The 18,361-nt window shown below is 54.2% G+C and overlaps 1 protein-coding gene across 4 annotated transcripts in view; it reads left to right on the forward strand.

Moving 5' to 3' along the window:
• The window catches only part of SIK3 (SIK family kinase 3), a 69,582-nt gene that overhangs the window by 44,751 nt on the left and 6,470 nt on the right, over positions 1 to 18,361 (forward strand). The window contains exons 5-21 of one of the 4 annotated variants that reach the window (XM_033081558.1): positions 3,569 to 3,693; positions 3,946 to 4,069; positions 4,793 to 4,911; positions 5,226 to 5,336; positions 5,453 to 5,596; positions 6,122 to 6,202; positions 6,310 to 6,419; positions 6,859 to 7,012; positions 7,643 to 7,798; positions 8,321 to 8,391; positions 11,325 to 11,468; positions 14,073 to 14,223; positions 14,979 to 15,104; positions 15,412 to 15,497; positions 16,156 to 16,265; positions 16,842 to 17,202; positions 17,375 to 18,246. In XM_033081558.1, coding sequence (XP_032937449.1) covers positions 3,569 to 3,693; positions 3,946 to 4,069; positions 4,793 to 4,911; positions 5,226 to 5,336; positions 5,453 to 5,596; positions 6,122 to 6,202; positions 6,310 to 6,419; positions 6,859 to 7,012; positions 7,643 to 7,798; positions 8,321 to 8,391; positions 11,325 to 11,468; positions 14,073 to 14,223; positions 14,979 to 15,104; positions 15,412 to 15,497; positions 16,156 to 16,265; positions 16,842 to 17,202; positions 17,375 to 18,246 — 3,045 coding nt within the window. The remainder of the gene's footprint in view (positions 1 to 3,568; positions 3,694 to 3,945; positions 4,070 to 4,792; positions 4,912 to 5,225; positions 5,337 to 5,452; positions 5,597 to 6,121; positions 6,203 to 6,309; positions 6,420 to 6,858; positions 7,013 to 7,642; positions 7,799 to 8,320; positions 8,392 to 11,324; positions 11,469 to 14,072; positions 14,224 to 14,978; positions 15,105 to 15,411; positions 15,498 to 16,155; positions 16,266 to 16,841; positions 17,203 to 17,374; positions 18,247 to 18,361) is intronic. The other 3 variants (XM_033081560.1, XM_033081561.1, XM_033081559.1) reach the window with 3 other exon arrangements.

Below are 18,361 nucleotides of genomic sequence, written 5' to 3' on the forward strand. Positions count from 1 at the left end.
AGTTAAAAACTAACCCAGGTGGAAACTGGAATTCAGCTGGATTTGCTGGAGAAATGTCCACATGAGCAGGCTGAGGAGCTCTGGAAATTGTGGAAACCTTTTTTAATCGAAGGGAGTTGGAAACTCTTTTTCTTTCCAAATCTGTGCTCCCAGAAGGACTCCAGGAGATAGTCCCCACCCTGGTGGTGGCAGTGTTTGCCTTGGCAGGAAAATGCTGTAGGGCTTTGAAAAGTAGCCTGGAAAAGCTGATTTATGGTATAGGATTTTCCAACAATTAAGTTTTCTCCCTATAACTCATCAATTACAACTTGACACCAGTTCTTCCATTGTTTCAAGAGCAAAAAAACCCAAAGTGATAGCTTCACAGCAGACCTCCCAGGAGAAATGCTACAGAAATGCACACACCAGTTACACTGGTGGAGAACCAGCTGACCAAACCCATTAACTGTGTCCAACTCAAACCCTGGAGCTTTTCAGACTTTCACCAGTGCAGGTTTTCTGGCACTTTCCATCTTTGCAGCTTTGAATCCCTTGCCTGGCATCAGGCAGGTCCTGTCTCCAGCCTGCAGCCCCGGGGTGAGCAGTGCTGCTGCTCCCACTGCTGCTCACTGGTTGGAGGGTGGGCAGTGCTGCTGCTCCCACTGCTGCTCACTGCTTGGGTTGGGTTTTAATTGATTGCTGCTTGGCTATTTTTCCGTAAACAGCGAGATCCCGGTGCTGTGACCCTGGCTCTCATTTTTCCCATGGATGCTTTTTCTCCAGTGTACCTTCTCAGAGTGTGAGTCAGTAGCTGCTGGCACTGCGTTCCCTGTGCTCACAGCCCGAGAGTTCAGCCAGGAGTTGCTGATTGCTAAACAGCCCAGCCTTCCCGGGTATGGTTTCGGAGAGGAATCTGATCTATGCATCGCTTTGCATTCATCTGCTCCTTCCCCTCCTGACGATGAAATCCCTGTTGGGCAGAGACTGGAGACACTCCCTGAGCTCCACTCCAAGGAAACTTGAGGGACTGGACCCACAGTTTTGTAGCAGAGATGTTTGTTTTAAATATTTTCCCTGTATCACAACATTGTGACTCACCTTGCTGCTCAGAAATGCCTCTTTCCCTCTGCAACTGTTTGTGGAATGAGACCTGATTGCTCCCTGAGGATTTGGATTTATGCATCTCCTTGGCCATAGATTTTAAGAAAGTTTATTTAAGTTGTAATTTGTGTTTTTGTTTGGTTTAGATTTTGTGCTTAGTTGCTCCAGGGTTTTCAAATCCTCCCATGAACTTTCTTTGGGTTTTTAAAGCCCTGCTGTTTTCCCCAGCCTTGACCTCAGTCCCACAATGCAGGTGGGATCTGGAAGCCGTTTCCAGGCTGGGAGCAGTGTCCCTGTACAGGATCTGCCTGGCTGCAGCTCCCCACAGAGCCCAGGACTGCCCTGAGCCTGTGAGGGAATGGCCAGAGCAGCATCTCTGCACAGAGAGAGCGTTCACCCCGAGCTCTGGGACCCGCTGGCCCCGTTCCCTAAGGACAGCCTCTGCATTTTCCCTTCTCCCCACCTCCTCTCCCTGTCCAGAAGAGCTGTGAATCCCTGGAGGAATTTCAACACGATGGGGAAGGGGTGAAGTTTCCCAGCTGACCAATGTGCAGGAAGCAGAGGAGGGTGCAGGAGGCAGCTGCTGCGTGTCTGTTCCGAGGCTGCGGTGCTGCCAGCTGGCATGGCACAGCCCTGGCATGGCACAGCCCTGGCATGGCCCAGCCCTGGCATGGCCCAGCCCTGGCATGGCACAGCCCTGGCGTGGCACAGCCCTGGCGTGGCACAGCCCTGGCATGGCCCAGCCCTGGCATGGCACAGCCCTGGAATGGCACAGCCCTGGCATGGCACAGCCCTGGCATGGCACAGCCCTGCCCCTGCTGCTCACACTCACTGTGACCTGTGCAGCAGAGTGGGGAGCACCTCAGGGTCTCACCTGTGCAGGGCTGGAGCTGCTCCTTGGAAAATCCAGGTGGTTCCCCGGGTTCTCAAAGCCCACTCGTGTACTTACAAGGACAAACAAAACTAACTAAACCAGGGTAACTTGCTCAATATATGGGAAGTGCCAAAATTCCAGAGTCATCAGGAGTTTATGTGTAAAGCTGATAGAAATGCTGTGTGTTGGGAAATAGATCCAGCGCTGCAGCGTTCAGTGCCGGCTCTGTGGCCGTAACTCAGGCACTTGTTCCACATCCTGCTTTGAACGTGACACACAGCTCAAAAGCTTGCAGAGGTGGAAAAGACAATTGTGCAGCTGTGTGCTGTTTCCCTGGAATTGTCCTCCAAAGGCTGACTGGAGGTTTAGATGGCTTCACTGCCAGCAGTAAAAACCCAACGGGTGTGTAAGTGCCTGGTTGTGATACCACAGTGCCTTTAAAGAACATTTACCTTCTCTGCTCTGGTTTGAGGAGGGGTTGGAGCAGCCTGGGGTGTACTCCAGGTGTTTCCACAGGAACAGGCTGTGTTAGGCATTCTCCACATGCATAAATCATCTCCACAGCGAGAATTTCCTCCCTGCAAAGGGACAGGGAGGAGGAATTCAGCTGTGCCCCTGGAGCTGAGCTGGCAGGAGCGGTGCCAGGTGGTCTGCTGGGTTCTGCAGACGCTGTGCAAAGGAGGAGAGGAGTCACCTGGAATTAGGTCATGGAAAATCCTGTGAGGGGAGCAGCAGGAGGGAACATGGACTCACCAGTTAGTGCACTCTGGGGAGTGCTGGTGGGATTTGCCTGGCACAGAGCTGTTGGCCAACACTGGTGATCCTCACTTGGAATTTGGTGTGACACTGCTAATTAATTGGTAGTTAACTGGTAATATTGGGTAATCTTCAATGTGTTAGAAAAAACATGTGAACACCTCATAACTTCTCTCTGGGACCATGATTGCTTCAATTCAATTGAGGAGGGGAAAAGGAAGGAAATTTAGTGAAGACTTTCTTTTTACAAAAGCTGGCTCCTTTCTCTTGGATCCAGACTGGTTTCCTTGCCCTTTGCAGTGCAGGTCCCAGCTGTGAGCCAGGGGGAGGCAGGTTAATTAGCAGAGAATGCCATTAGTGCCCACATCAGCCGATGGCTGGCTGCCTGTGAGGTGAAGACCTTTCTCTTTCAGTGTTTGTAATTTGCTCTGGGTGAAGGATTTGACTCTGTAAATCTGCCCACCATAACCAGAGTTTGCAGCCCCTGTAGTGCTTTCTGGAAAAATCAGAATTCCCATTCTTTCTCCCTTTGCACTCTGTCCTTGCTGGCACTGCCCAGAGCTCAGGCACCAGGGAGGGTTGGAGTCACCACTCCTGGAGGTGTCCAAGGAAAGAGTGGAGATGGCACTCAGTGCTCTGGGCTGGTGACAAGGTGGGCATTGGGCACAGGTTGGACTCGCTGACCCTGGAGGTGTTTTCTAATCTCAGTGATTCCAGTGATTTCTAACCTCAGTGCCAGTTACCCATTACAGGGCTGTATATGACTTCACCAGACTCAGCAAGTTACTGAAATACCATTTGTTCAGGACAGCTGGAGTGAATCACATTCCTCTCATTGTTTCTCTTTGTTCTTTTTAGATTTTGGGTTCAGCAACATCTTCACCCCTGGCCAGCTCCTTAAAACCTGGTGTGGGAGTCCTCCCTATGCTGCTCCAGAGCTCTTTGAAGGCAAGGAGTACGATGGGCCAAAGGTTGATATTTGGGTATGTGATGAGCCTCTTCCTCTCTGACTTTGATCTGATTTTTGCTCTGTTTGTTTGGCTTTGCTTCCTGAGTGCTCAGTGCACGTCTTGGAGAAAAGCCCTGACGCAGCAAAAAGTGTTTTCCAAAGAAACGCTTCCAAAGCTGCATCCCGGCTACCGGTCCTGTATTTTGGGGAGGTGCCAGAAGCAGGCATTGCCCAGAGATGGATTTGAGCTCTGCCTGGCGTTGCTGACAGGGTTTGTTTTGGGCAGAGCCTCGGCGTGGTGCTGTACGTGCTGGTGTGCGGGGCCCTGCCCTTCGACGGGAGCACCCTGCAGAACCTGCGCGCGCGCGTGCTCAGCGGCAAATTCCGCATCCCCTTCTTCATGTCCACAGGTAAGGGGGCAGGCAGCTGGGCAGGCAGGGCTTGGCACTGCACCTCTCTCACTTTTAGCTTTTTACAGCATCTTGGGGTGTGAATTTCCAGCAACAGCCCCGTCAGAGATGAGCGTTTGTGTCCTGCTGCTGCAAAACACTTTAATAATGAATCTTGGGTGTGGAAAGTGTGATTAATTTTCATATAAATTCAGCTTTACAAAGAGTCATGTGTCAATACTTGGTTGCCTGCTGTCAGGTTAAGGAATAATTTTGTTTGGGGTTTCCCAGTTGAAAACTTCTTGCTTGCTGTCTTATCTGGGGAAGAGATTCTCTCCATGCAGAAAATTCTGCTAAAACGTGGAGCTTTCAAAGCAAACTCAGATCCCAGCCTTAATGGGAGAGCCTCAGCAGTCCCTCCTGGTGACAGCACAGCTATAATACAAGGGAGAAATCACTCACAGGGAGCTGTTGGGTGGAGAACATTCTAAGGGTGCTTTGCTCTCAACCTCCAAGAGAGGAGGGACAGGGTGACAGGGCTCTGTGTAGCCAGGGTGGCTTCCCTCCTTCCTAGCACAGGGGAATCAGTGTCTGCAGCAGTGTGACACACTGGGGCCCAGCAGGTGTGAGGTGCAGAAGAGAAGCAGTATTTTTGTGAGGTGACTTCCCAGAGGGGAGCTTGGAAAGGGAAGTGCAGCAGCCGTGTCCCTCCCCACGGCTGATCCCCCCTCTCTTCCCTGGCAGAGTGTGAACACCTGATCCGCCACATGCTGGTGCTGGACCCGAGCAAGAGGCTCTCCATGGAGCAGATCTGCAAGCACAAGTGGATGAAGCTGGGGGAGGCTGATGCCGAGTTTGACAGGGTGAGCAGCAGCGAGCAGGGTCTGCTCAGTGACTCAAGCAGGCTCTGGGCACGTGGTGCTGCAGTGTTGGTTCTGCTCTTTGGGCACACTCATTCCCAGGCGTGGCCTTTCCCTTTCCTGTGTCTCCTGGCCTTGCCTCCCACATCACTCCTTATCTACATACGTTTTTGTGTCTTCCCCCGTGGCACTGGGAGCTTGGGGCAGCGGATTTCGGATCGGCTGCAGCCAGAGCCCGGCGCTTGGGCTCTTGGGAGCGCTGTGACTCATCGGTGCCTTTGGGAATGTCAGCTCTGACTGTGCCTGTGCCCTCACAGCTGATAGCAGAGTGTCAGCACCTGAAGACCGAGAGGCAGCTGGAGCCGCTGAACGAGGACGTGCTGCTGGCCATGGCGGACATGGGGCTGGACAAGGAGCGCACGGTGCAGGTGAGGCCTGGCGCGTCCTGCCTGCTCCTCGTGCTGCTCAGTGGCCGTGTTTGGTGGCAGCACAGTGTGAAATGTCTCTCATTGCTCCACAAGAACGCTCTGGCTTTGCCTTGCAGTCGCTACGAGCCGACGCGTACGATCACTACAGCGCGATCTACAGCCTGCTCTGCGACCGCCTCAAGAGGCACAAGAACCTGCGCATCGCCCCCTCACCCAGCATCCCGCGCACTGTCACCTTCCCCACCTCGGCCAACATCCAGGTGCATCCCCTTGGCCAGTGCTCCTCCAGCCCTGCAGGCCAGCCAGTCCCTTACCTGCTGACCTCAGGCTTGTCCGTGGCTGTTCATACCCTCACTGGAGAGTCCAGGCATTCCTTGTCTGAGAATTTGGTGTGTGCTTAGGGTGCCCGAGTCCTGAGGTTAGGAACAGTTTGTGCATTGGCTGAACATCCTTCAGTCAGTCCCCTGCTCGCTTAGTGACAGAGGGGAAGGAGCTGAGGGAGTTTTTGGGAGCTGGAGTTCCCAGCCCAGGGCTGCTGTGTGATGCTTCTTCCCCACCTTGTGCTGTGTTGGAGCTGTGAGCACTTGCTTTGGGAACAGCCAGGTCCTAAGGGAAGCAGAAGAGATTGTGACTCTGCCTGAACAGAAGGGAGGGAGATAAATGAGGCACCTCTTGAGATTAAACATCCCTTCACTGGCTCCAAGGTCACCTCCCTGTTCCAGGTGCTTAGGGCTGGTGTTAATTCAGCAGTGTTTGTGTGTTCTGATCCTGGTCTCTCCACTCAGCAGACAGAACAGACAGGCAACACCATGAACATCAACGTGCCCCAAGTCCAGCTCATCAACCCTGAGAACCAAATTGTGGAGGTGAGGCACATCCCCATGACCCCTGCAAACTCTTTCTGGCTCACATTGAAGCCTTTCCTTTGATCCTCGTGTTGCATTTCAACATCTCCAATGTTTGTCCTGCCCAGACTGATGGAACAATGAACTTGGACAGTGATGAAGGGGAGGAGCCGTCACCCGAGGCTCTGGTCCGCTACCTCTCCATGAGGAGGCACACAGTGGGAGTAGCTGACCCACGGTGAGTACTGCACTCCAGCCTGGACATCCACTCCCACCATGTGGCTTTCATCCCTTAAAGGTGTTCATGTAAAGGTCCCAGTACCCCTGCACAGCTTGGTTAGTATTTTAGATGGGAGTAAAGTACTTTCCTCCTGTTCTTCCTGATCAGCTCTGGGTGAGCTGTGCTTTTGGTCAAGGCAAAGCTCACCTGAACTGCATTGGTGTCATGTCCAAAGTGAAGGTTTTGTGATAAATGCTATTGAGGTTAATGCCAAGAGCTAATTCTCATCATGGAGGGGAAAACAGGGATAAATAAAACCAAAGAGTGGCTTGGCTGCTCTGTGTGACCACTTCCCAGATCAGTGAGAAGCTTTTTGTGAAGTGAAGCTGTGTGTGCTGGGTCTGTGAGTGGTTTCCTCAGTCTTGGCTAACTCCCCTCTCCAAATGTGATTGCACAGGACGGAAGTCATGGAAGACCTGCAGAAGCTCCTGCCTGGCTTCCCCCGTGTCACTCCTCAGGCCCCGTTCCTGCAGGTGACCCCGAATGTGAACTTCATGCACAATGTGCTGCCCAGGCAGAACCTGCAGCCCACGGGGCAGCTGGAGTACAAGGTACTGCCCGTGGCCCCTGCTCTGCTCTGCCCCGCAGGTGGGAGGGCTGTTGGGGCTCACAATTACTCCCTCTGTTTGTCACTCCTTGGACTGCAAAAGCCTCAAGAGTTACTCTCTTTATGTATGATTTCAATTGATTCTCTAAAGTAGGTTTAGATCAAGTATTAGGAAAATATTCTTTACTGTGAGAATGGTGAGGCACTGTGGAAAAACTGTGGATACCCCATCCTTGGAAGTGTCCAAAGCCAGGCTGGATGGAGCTCTGAGCAACCTGGGACAGTGGAAGGTGTCCCTGCCATGGCAGGGGGGTGGAATGAGATGATCCTTACGGTCCTTTCCAACCGAAACCATTCTGTGATTCCATGAAAAAGCTGAAGAATTAAAGAGCAGTGCAATATGAGATGAATAAATGGGCTGGGGAGAAACCAGCCTGTGCTGCCTGGCTTTGAGCTGCAGGTTGCAGCTAAAGCAGCATGCAGGGAGCTGCAGAGTTGAACCCTGCTCATCCTGTCCCTGTCCCCATCACCCCGACATGCTGGTGACATCCCTGCACCCACAGCCTCGTGCTCTGCTGCTGTGAGCCCTGGGGCTCTGGCTGGGGTGGGTAACAGTGCTGTGTGTGTGTTGCAGGAGCAGTCCCTGCTGCAGCCCCCCACCCTGCAGCTGCTGAACGGGATGGGCCCGCTGGGCCGGCGGGCGTCGGACGGCGGGGCCAACATCCAGCTGCACGCGCAGCAGCTGCTCAAGCGGCCCCGGGGCCCCTCGCCGCTCGTCACCATGACGCCAGTGAGTAGCACAGAGCTTCCAAATATCCCCTCCCGCAGGCAGAGGTGCCTGTGCCCAGCTCACAGCAGGCCCAGCGCTGCAGGGATGTGCTGCTCGCTGCCAAAGCTTCCCCTGCTGCCCCTTGCAGGACTTGCTGCGCTCTCCTGGAGGTGCCAGGTGGGGTTGTGTGTTCCTCTCTGGGGTTGTGTGTTCCTCTCCGGAGCTGATGGTGTTTGTGCACTTCTTTATGGTTGCTTTTGTCCTTTGCTGATCCCATGGAGGAAAGTCAAGTGTCTATCTCAGGCATTCAGGCGTGTTCTGGGTGCATCTGCATCAATGAATTCTCCAAGCAGCAGCAGCAGCCCTACCCAGGCAGTTGGACTGGGGAAGGAATGTTGGAAGGGGTTCTTGGCCAGATTTCCTTGGTGCTGCAGAGGAGCCAACACACACTCCTGTGGAAGCTTGTTTGGGAAGATCAGGTGTCCCCTGTGTGGAGGGGACTGTGCTGGGTGTCCTCCTGAGCTGTGGCTTCTCTCTCTGCAGGCTGTCCCAGCTGTCACCCCTGTGGACGAGGAGAGCTCCGATGGGGAGCCGGATCAGGAAGCTGTGCAGAGGTAACTCCCACTCTGTTAACATTTGCCCTTCCTACCTCCACGAGGCTCACCTTGGGCTGTTCCAGAGCTGATTCAAACACAGCCACCTCACCGGGGCACCACTGTTGATTTTACAGCAAAGGCTCAACACTTCTCCTGTTCCTGTGGGTGTTGATTACTGTAGGCAGTTACTCCTCTGGCACTACTGGGTGCTTGCAAAGCTGGATTCCCCTGAAATGGGTAGCTGGTTGAGCAGTAGGTTCTCCAGAAACTCTTGGAACTGCTGAATTCCTTTGCTTAGTGTGCACCAGCATGCAATCCACACTAACCTGCCAAGTGAGTGCCAAGGGGTTCCCCTCCCTGCTGGGTGCTGGAGGTGGGAGAGCTCCCTGTGGCCTTGGGTGCCAGTGCAGCAGCTTTTGTATCAAGACATGCAGTAAACATCCAACTCTGATGCCTCAAACAAAGTGAGCTTGCTGGAATTACGGGTACCTCTAGCTGCTAATTTTAGCATCAGACCTTAAAATAGTCTGCTCCAATAAGGAAAGCATTATTAGCTCTCAGGCTGGGAACTTCTGTTCTCTGTGTCTGCTCTAAACACACTGTAGGAAATGGGTAGAATGTGCTTGTACTTTCTCAGTCCATGAACACACTAACCATGGCCTTGCTAACATTTTCTTAGGAGCTTTTGCATAGTTTCTTCTCTGCTAACCAGCTGGGCACTACGTGTGGTGGGTGCTCCTGCTTCTTACCTCAAACTGGAAGAGCTTTCTGGATCCCCCCTTTGTACAGGTCATCACCTGGGTAAGGGAGTGGCTCCTCAGGGGCCCACAGGGGTTCAGCCTGGGGGTTGTTGCAGGCAGGGTGACACTGGGGTGGGTGCAGATCATTCTCCAGAGCCTTGGCCAGCTGTGCTCCTTCAGTGTGGGTGTGAGCAGTGACAGACTGTGCACCTACCTCAGTCTGCTTGTAGCCTCAGTAATAGCTTCGACAGCCATTGACAGTTTTAACATAGGGCCAGGAATGTCCTCTGACAGCTCCTCAAACAGCAGGTGGTCTTTTTGGCTGTGCAAACATGACAAGTCTCATTCTTGGCAAGGGCATGCCTGGACATCTTACCTGGGCAAATTTTCACTATTCTAAACCTGAAGATTTCAGTTGAGCCTTTAAAGCATTAGCTCAGCTGGAAGCATTCTGAAACCCCTGTGCAGTGTTTTGCAAGGCACTGAAATGTTCAGATCCCACTGAAAACCAAGTCCCCTTGGACTCAGAGGTCACTTCACTGCTCTCGACAGTGCTGTCCTTAGTTCTTTCACAGCACATGTTCTTCTTCCACCAGATGGCCTTGAAAAAGCACCATGCAGGTTGTGTGTTAACTTGTTCTCCACCCCTTGTGTTGCGACATGTCAGTAGTCATCAGAGGAGAAGGGTAAATAGCATTAACATCAGGGACAGATGCAAATATTTAGCTTCTCAGAACACTGCCACAAATACTCTGTTTGCAGCCATCAGTGAGCAGCTTTTGCCCTCCTTAATCTGACCTTGAAAGCAGAGCACAGTCTTCTCTGTTCCAGGGAACAGTCACATCTCCTTTGAGCTTTGGGAAACTTTCTTCCACCCGAAACGCTGTTAGAGCTCGTGATTGGATTGTTCCCTGGAGGGCTGAAATAAAATGATCTTAGCAAACCACAACAGTAAAGCTCTTTGGGAACCTTTCCCTGTCTGCATCAAATGATTCTTAAACAGCTAATGGCACGGGCTCTGGCGGGGCACCACGGCACTGTTAACCTGCTTCTTCTGCTTAAGTGGCTTCAGCAGCAAAGAGAGGCTGGGTTTGGGCAAGTCTGTATTGCTTGCTGCTCTTTCTGCTTCCCAGGGGCAGTTGCAGGGGAAGGGAGCAAAGGTGAGGATTTCAAAGGCAGGTGTCACTGGCCGAGTGGTGCTTGGCCTGGTTACCAGGGCTGGCTCACAGAGAGAAGGGGCTGAGTTCACACACGGCGTTCATCCCAGCAGCCTTGAGCGGGCACAGCCTGGCTGCAGTGCCAGCCTGGCTGCAGTGCCAGCCTGGGAGGGGCTGCAGCCCCTCTCTGCCAGCCCCACTGCCCTGGGCTGTGCCAGCAGCAGCAGGCAGCAGCTCTCAGCACTGCCTGGCCCTTCCTCACATCCTTGCTGGAGCAGAGGCTCCGAGTTCCCTCTCTCTGGTCTTTGGGGGTTTGCAGGGACCTGCAGCTCTTTTCCAGTGCACAGCAAGCTTTTGTTTAAGCTGTTGCCTCCCAGCTCTGGCGTGAGAGGCAAGCCCAGCCTTGGTGCTGGTGGCTGCAGAGGGAGGGACCCTCTTGCTGCTCGGGTTCCCGTTCCCTGCGCATCCCGGGCCATTCCCGACTTTCCCGGAGCGGAGCAGGGACTAGATGGCGCACTTGGACCGGGCTGGCACAGCCCTGCCTCAGCCCAGCCCTTCCTCCTGCTCTCGGGCAGCCTTCCCCTGCTGCGACAACAAGGTGGCCGCTGCTGGCAGGATGTCCCAGGGTCGCTCTGAGGAGCGAGGGCTCCCGTGGCAGAGCAGCAGCTCTGCTCTGTGTCCTGGCTCCCTGTGCTGGCAGAGCGGGGCAGACCTGCTCTAGAGCAGGGAATGCAGCTGAGGGCAGGTGGGTATTCCCAACGGGACATACCAGCATTCCCCTGGAGGTGAAACGTGCTTTTCCTGCTGGGAACAGCACACGGCTCCTCTTTCCTTCCAAGGCTGGCAGTGCAGCAGCAGCAGCAGCAGCTGAGGCTGCACTTGTCCCCAAAGCGCTGGTGAGCCAGTGCTGGGACAGGCACGGGCAGCGTGTCCATGGCGTGTTCTGAGCACTGCACAAGCTTCTTCCTTCCCATCCTCTCTGGGTTATCTAACACTCCCTGTTTTCGGAGTACTCCCATCAGTCTCTTATAAAATGTGCTCCTGCTTGTTGCAGATACTTGGCAAATAGGTCAAAAAGGCACACTCTGGCCATGACCAACCCTACAGCTGAAATCCCTCCAGACTTGCAGAGGCAGCTAGGACAGCAGTCCTTCCGACCCCGGGCTTGGGCTCCACACCTGGGACCCGACCAGCACCGGTGAGTAACGGCACCGGCCGGGCAGCTTCACCAGGAATCCTGCCCAGGTGGCCTGGATGGAGCACTGAGGACACCCCGCTGGCAGGGAGGGGTGAGGAGGAGCAGCAGGGACAAAGAGCAGACCCACAGAGCAGAGGGTGTCTGACCCCCTGCCTGCAGGGACCAGCAGCAATCGGCTGGCTCTTCCCTCCAGTCCCACCTTTGTGGCTGGGGATGATTTGCTGGGATGGCTGCCATCACAGAAATATTGGGAATAAGCTATTTTTTATAGAGGAAAGCTTTTCCCTGTGTAGTGGTAGGCATCAAGGTAGCAGATTTGCTACAGAACATTTTTGGAGGCAAAATATTTCACCAAGAGTCATCCACAGCAGAGCTTAAAACCCTCACTGTTCTGCACCAGAGTTGTGTGTTCTGACTGCAAAGTCTCTTTGCAAAGCTCCTCGAGAGTAATTTAATTTATCACCTGAACCCTTGATGGGAGTGATGTGAGAAAAGGAAGCTGGGTGGGAAAGGGAAAAAAAAATCACAATGTCTGGGAAAGAGGAACCTTTGGATTGGATCTGAACACACTCAGGATGTGTGGGAGGGACAGTCCTGATGGAGAGGTGTTATTGTGACAGAGTCCTTGTCACAGCAGCCAACCGGAGATGCTAATGCCACAGAGGGAGCTTAAATTCCTCTTAATGAAAAAAAACCTGTCCTAAAAAATGCTTTAAAGTGCTGTGACCCCTCAGTGCTAGGAGCAAAGCAGCTGCACACTGGAGTTTGCTGCCCATTAGGAAAGCAGTGGCTGCCAGGCCAGGCTGGTGCTGGTGTTCAGCCCCTCAGGCAGCTCACACTGGCAGGCTTGACAAAGCCCTTTTTATTGTAGCCAGAGACCTGCTGAGCTGAGCACTGATGTAATCAGCAGGGACAGGTGAACTCTGAGCAGACTGAGACAGTGCTAGTGCCACGCTGGAGCTCCAGAAAACCAAGATAAGCACCTCTCTGCCCTCAAGTTACTCCCCCAGAGGGGCCTGGGGGATGGGAAGAGCAGGAGGGGAAACATTTCTGGGGTCACAGCTTGATAGGAAGAGGAGTGCAGCTTGCAAAACAAGCAGAATGTGCTGTGTCCTGCTTTCAGGATTGCTGCAAATCCTAAAGGTAAGCCAAGTCCCTCACACACAGCAGGAATGGAATTTTTACAAGACTTTAAGCACACTTACCCTGTAAATAACGTTGCTGTCACCTCTGTCTCTTGGCTCTGGAGTCCTGAAGCTGTTGCATCATGAGCAGGGTGGTATCTGCTCGTTCCACTCTTGGCATTGTAACGTGCTGTGAGCCTGTTCTGTTTTTCCTGTGAAATCACGGAAATTTCGTCTGACCATGGTCTAAACAGAGTGTTCCACAGTGAGTTCATGACATACCTGGCACAGAAATTAGCAGTCATTGTGTAAATAAACCACATGATTGAATGGCAGATGGGTTTTATTTTAGCCCTTAACCTATTTTAAGCCATCTTATGTATTTTCTTATGTAGCCCCTGGTTTTGTCACATTAAATATCTGAAAGCAGAGTTGAAGTACAGCTGTACAGGGAAGTGCAGCTGTTCTGCCTTGCCCACATGGGTTTCAAAAACACAGCATGATTTTATCTGTAGCTTCTGCTTTCCATCAATGCAACAGGAGAACAAATGGATCAGGATAATGGACGGGATGGCTCCAAAAGGCAGGAGCACAGCTCTTTCCTTGGAAGGAAACTGAACTGTGTCCTCCTAAGGCAGAGACAGTGACAAAACAGAGCCCAGCCTGCTGGAAGTGGTCCAGCATCAGTCACCTTGTGAGAACAGGAGCCTGGAACAGGCCCTCAGAGTGACCTCTGGAGCTCAGAACCACTCCAGCTGCAGCCAGCTGGGCTCTTGCTGGATTTGGTGTCAGAGGTGCTGCAAACACCATGTCTCCATGACCTTCTCACAGACAAAGGCTACTGCTGGAGCCTGTGCATTAAGTGTTGCTTGCTGGGTTCTGGAGATGGCATTTGCAGAATCTTTATAAAAGAAGTCCTTTACTGATGGGAGAAATTCCTCCCTGTGAGGGTGGGGAGGCCCTGGCACAGCTGGCCCAGAGCAGCTGTGGCTACCCCATTCCTGGAGGTGTCCAAGGCCAGGCTTGGAGCAACCTGGGGTAGTGGAAGGTGTCCCTCCCAGCCCAAAGCACTCTGTGATTTGCTCAGAAATGAGGTTGCACAGATAGCACTTGCCCGGAAACCCTGAGGGAGCCCCAGTTGTTTGTTTTGAGGCACACTGTGATGAGTGTACACCAGGTTATCTCTGCTCCTGATAGCACCTAATGGCAGGGCAGGAGCTCAGTGATAATGGGGAGGGAGCCTCAACTTTGGGAAAAAACAGCTCCTAAAAAAATGTGGCTCCCTCTGATGGCAAAGAAGCCTCGTTGTGAAGGGGAAGTGCTTGTGGTGCCTTGGGCACAGCTTGGCTCAGGTGTGCCCGCTCTGATTGCCCAGTGTGGAGCACCCAGGCAGCTGGGAGGCTGGTGGAAATGGAATGTCTTCACTGGAGTTGTGTTCTGGCTGGTGTCACGTTGCTAACCCCCTTCCCCCTGTGTTCAGTTCTATTTACAAGGACTCCAACACTCTGCACCTCCCCACCGAGCGCTTCTCCCCGGTCCGGCGCTTCTCCGACGGCGCTGCCAGCATCCAGGCTTTCAAAGCCCACCTGGAGAAGATGGGCAACAACAGCAGCATCAAACAACTTCAGCAGGTGAGAGAGGGCTGGGGCTCCTCAAAACAGCCTCCACAAGGAATTCTTAGTGCCTTGTTCTTGCTGCTTCAGGAAGCAAAAGAGGAATCTTTACACAAAAGGCTGAGGGACGCAGTGGGGATTTGCAGCTGGGGGTTTGTTCCTGCCCTGTGTGAGCAGCAAACCCTGAGTGTCCTGTGGATGTTTGAGCTGTTCACCTGCACTTGGGCACCTGGGGGAATTCCTGCCCCTCTTTCCTGGGGAGAACCATCGTGCTGTGCCCATCCAGGGGTGTCCTGCACTGTCAGACTGCAGCTCCTGCTCTCCCACATTTCCTCTGGCAGCACTTCTGGGGCTGTTCCAGGGTGTCCCTGGAAAGGGCAGCTCCCAGCACCAGAGTTTGGAGTGTATTGTGGGATATTCCCTGCTCCAGCCAGACACGGCTTGCCAATGGCTGGAGCAGGATTTGGCCCCAGGACAGGCCTTTCCCCTTGCAGCACAGCACAGATGAGATGCTCTCCTCACCTTGAGGTGTTGTTTGCAGAGCTTGCTGCCTGCACTAAGGGAGCACAGCGGTGCCAGCTCCGTGTCACGTGCACCCGTTGCTTTCCTGGCTTTTTGCCATGTCACTGCACACCTGATTCTGTCAGAGGGAATGGATTAGGCTTTTTTTGCCAGCTTTTCTCAGAGGGGTGGGCTGCAGAGGTGGCACTCTGCACACAGCAGGGTGCTGTGCACCAGCAGGTCAGTGATGGGACGTGCTGGGTTCCTTGCAGGAGTGTGAGCAGCTCCAGAAGATGTACGGGGGGCACATGGACGAGAGGACGCTGGAGAAGACGCAGCAGCAGCACATGTTGTACCAGCAGGAGCAGCACCATCAGATTCTTCATCAGCAGATTCAGGTAGTGCAGCCAGAGCTGCTGAAGGCTGAGCTCTGTTTTCCTGTGTTGCTGCAAACACAACTCGTGAGCAGGTCCCGGGGGGATTGAGGGAGGGGAGTTTGCTGGGATTGCTGTAGCAGGAATGCTGAAGGATTTCAGCAGAGATGTTTGCACAGCTGCTGTGGTAGCTGTGGCAGCCAGGGCTGCAGTCAGGGACTGACACTCGGTGAATCTGGATATGTCCTGCTTCACCCAGCAGTGTTTCTAAATTTACTGACTGAGACATTGACTGCAAACACTTCTTGTTTTCTTGTGGTGCCTGGTTCAGGACTGTATCCGGCCTCCCCAGCCATCTCCACCCTTGCAAGCTCCATGTGAAAACCAGCCAGCTCTGCTCACTCACCAGCTCCAGAGGTAAAGAAATGGCTTTAGGACAGCTCTGGTTTTACTCTTCCTGAAGCCCAGGGATGAGCTGACACACACTCAGGACAGGCCAGGCTGCGTTGGAGGTTTATGGAGTCAGAATGACACAGCCTGTTCCCAGGTGAATGTGCCTGGTCCTTTGAGCTGGATTCTGTCTGAAGGACTTTAGAATCAGAAAAACTTGATTCAAAGGCACAGACCTGCTTTGAGCAGAGGATTGACAGTCTGCCTTTTGAATGGATTCAAGCTGTCACTTCAGCTCTCTCATGCTTCCTTGGGTGTCTCACACCTTTCCAGGCCCTTGGTGAGCTCAGCCTCCTTGCCCTCAGCACCCTGATGTGTAGGTGAGGCAGGCTGACTTACGGGAAATGAGAGCAGGGTGTCTCACCAGTGAGTCAGGAGCCTGCAGTGTCCTTGTCCCCAGGTTTCTGTGGTAGCCACCAGGTCATGCTCACTCCCTGCATGACTTGGACAGGTGAGGTGGCTCTCAGAAGAGAAGCCAAGCTGCAGAGACCTTGGGATCCCCATCAAGGGCTTAATGGTGTTTATTTTGAACAAGACACGCAGCGTTTGGCATCAGTTCTCACAGTTGAGACAGCATCCTGACAAGGAGCAGGCATGGTGAGAAGGTGCTTGTTTCCCTGCGTAGGTTACGGATCCAGCCATCCAGCCCGCCCCCGAACCACCCCAACAATCATCTCTTCAGGCAACCCAACAGCAGCCCACCCCCCGTGAGCAGCAGCGTGCTCCAGCCCCATGGTAAGCACTTCTGGGCAGGGCCATGTCATCCCAAAGCAGTTTGGGGCTGCCAGGGCTCCGTTCCCTCCCCAGCCCAGGCCCTGCACAGTTTGCTGATGATGTAAAAGATTCTCCATCTGGCAGCAAGGGCTGCTGTTATCGAGAGCTGGCGAGAAGCTGCCAGCTGGAATGTGCTGTCGGGTTCCTTGTCACAAGATCCTTACTTATCGCTCCCGGGGGTGGGGAGGAAGGGCTGATATTCTCGGGTTTATGCAAATCACTGTCAGCTCCGCAGAGTTTCTGTTTTGGTGCAAGGGGCTCTGGCTGTGACCTTTGCACGCTGGCACAGCATGACAGAGCACCCATACAGACACGTACTGGGCTCCCAGCCTGGCCCAGAGTCAGGGAATGAATCACAGCATCATAGCCTGGTTTGGGTTGGAGGGGGCCTTAAGATCATCCCTTTCCAGCCCCCTGCAGGGACAACTTTCGCTAGACCAGGTTAATCCAGGCCCTGTCCAGCACTTTGGGGAATGAAGCAGATTTTGTTCCCAAGCCTCACCCTGGGCTGACAGGGATGGTCTTTGTTGCTTGTAGGTGCTGCCTCCCAGTCCCAGTTCCAAGGGATGCCATCCCACAGCACGATCTTCCCGCAGTCGGGTAACTGTTCCCCACCCCCGACCATGGGGCTGACGTGCCTGGCCCTGCAGCAGCAGCAGTCACAGCCCCAGCAGGTCACCATCCAAGTGCAGGAGCCCGGGGACATGGTCAGCAGCAGCCTCCTGCCCGGGGCCTCCGTGGGCGGCCAGGGGCTGGCGTCCCACGCACGGGGGATGTCTCTGAGCCCCAGCGCCAGCCAGATCCAGATGCAGCACCGCGCCAACCTGATGGCCTCGCTCAGCTACGGCCACCGGCAGCTGTCCAAGCAGCTGAGCGCAGACAGTGCCGAGTCGCACAGGTGAGGGCCCTCCCTGCCTGCTCCCAGCCTGGGGGGAGTCTCAGCATAAGGCACCGTGTCCTTGCCAGTCTGCCTTGTGCCTGCTCCCTCCATGTCCCTGGGAACGAGTCCCTGAGCCAGGCCAGGGCTGAGCAGTGCGGTCACTTGTCCCTTTTTTTCCTTGTCCTTGCAGTCTGAACGTGAGCAGGTATCCCCCCACCAACTACGACCAGGTGCACTTACACCCCCACCTGTTCCCGGAGCAGCCCCGCGTTTCCCCCAGCAACTACAGCCCGCCGGGAGGGGTGGGGTTCCCTGCAGCCCAGCAAGCTCTGAAGGTCCCACAGCTCGACCAGTACCCCAGTTTCCCTCCGAACGCACATCAGCAGCAGCAGCACTACACGGCATCGGCACTACAGCAGGCACTGTTGTCCCCGACACCTCCCGACTACAGCCGACACCAGCAGGTACCGCACATCCTCCAGGGACTGCTTTCCCCCCGGCACTCGCTCACGGGGCACACGGACATGCGGCTGCCCCAGGCAGAATTTGCACAGCTCATCAAACGGCGGCAGCAGCAGCAGCAGCAAGAATTCCAAGAGTTGTTCAGGCATATGAATCAAGGGGATGCTGGGAATATGGGCACCAGCATGGGACAGAACCTCTCGGAGCGCCAGTCGTTGTCTTTGCCTTATCAGAGTGCTGACACATACCACCCCCAGAACAGCCCCCAACATCTCTTAAAAATCAGGGCGCAAGAATGTATCCAGCAGGTCCCTGCATCCGTGCCCCCGCCGCAGGGATACGGACACCAGCCAGCCCTGTTCCACTCGGAGAGCATGGAGGAGGACTGCGCCTGCGAGGGAAACAGGGACAGCTTTCCTGACAGTAAGAGTTCAAACACATTGACCAAAGGTTGCCACGAGACCCCTCTGCTTGTAAGCGCAGCAGGGCATGGGGACCCCGAACCTTTGCTAGGAACTGCTAATCCTGCGCAGGAGCTGGGAACGCACCAGTACAGGCATCAGCCCGCGCCCGGATTCAGGAATAAGGTGCCCAGCAGAGGTAAGGCTCCCTGCCTGTCCATCAGTGCAGGCCAGCTGTCCATCCGTGCAGGCCAGCTGTCCATCCGTGCAGGTCACTCACCTTCGTGCCCAGGACACCGTCCCACCCGGCACGC

Source organism: Catharus ustulatus, chromosome 28 (genome assembly GCF_009819885.2).
Source record: "Catharus ustulatus isolate bCatUst1 chromosome 28, bCatUst1.pri.v2, whole genome shotgun sequence".
Classification (NCBI taxonomy): Eukaryota; Metazoa; Chordata; class Aves; order Passeriformes; family Turdidae; genus Catharus; species Catharus ustulatus.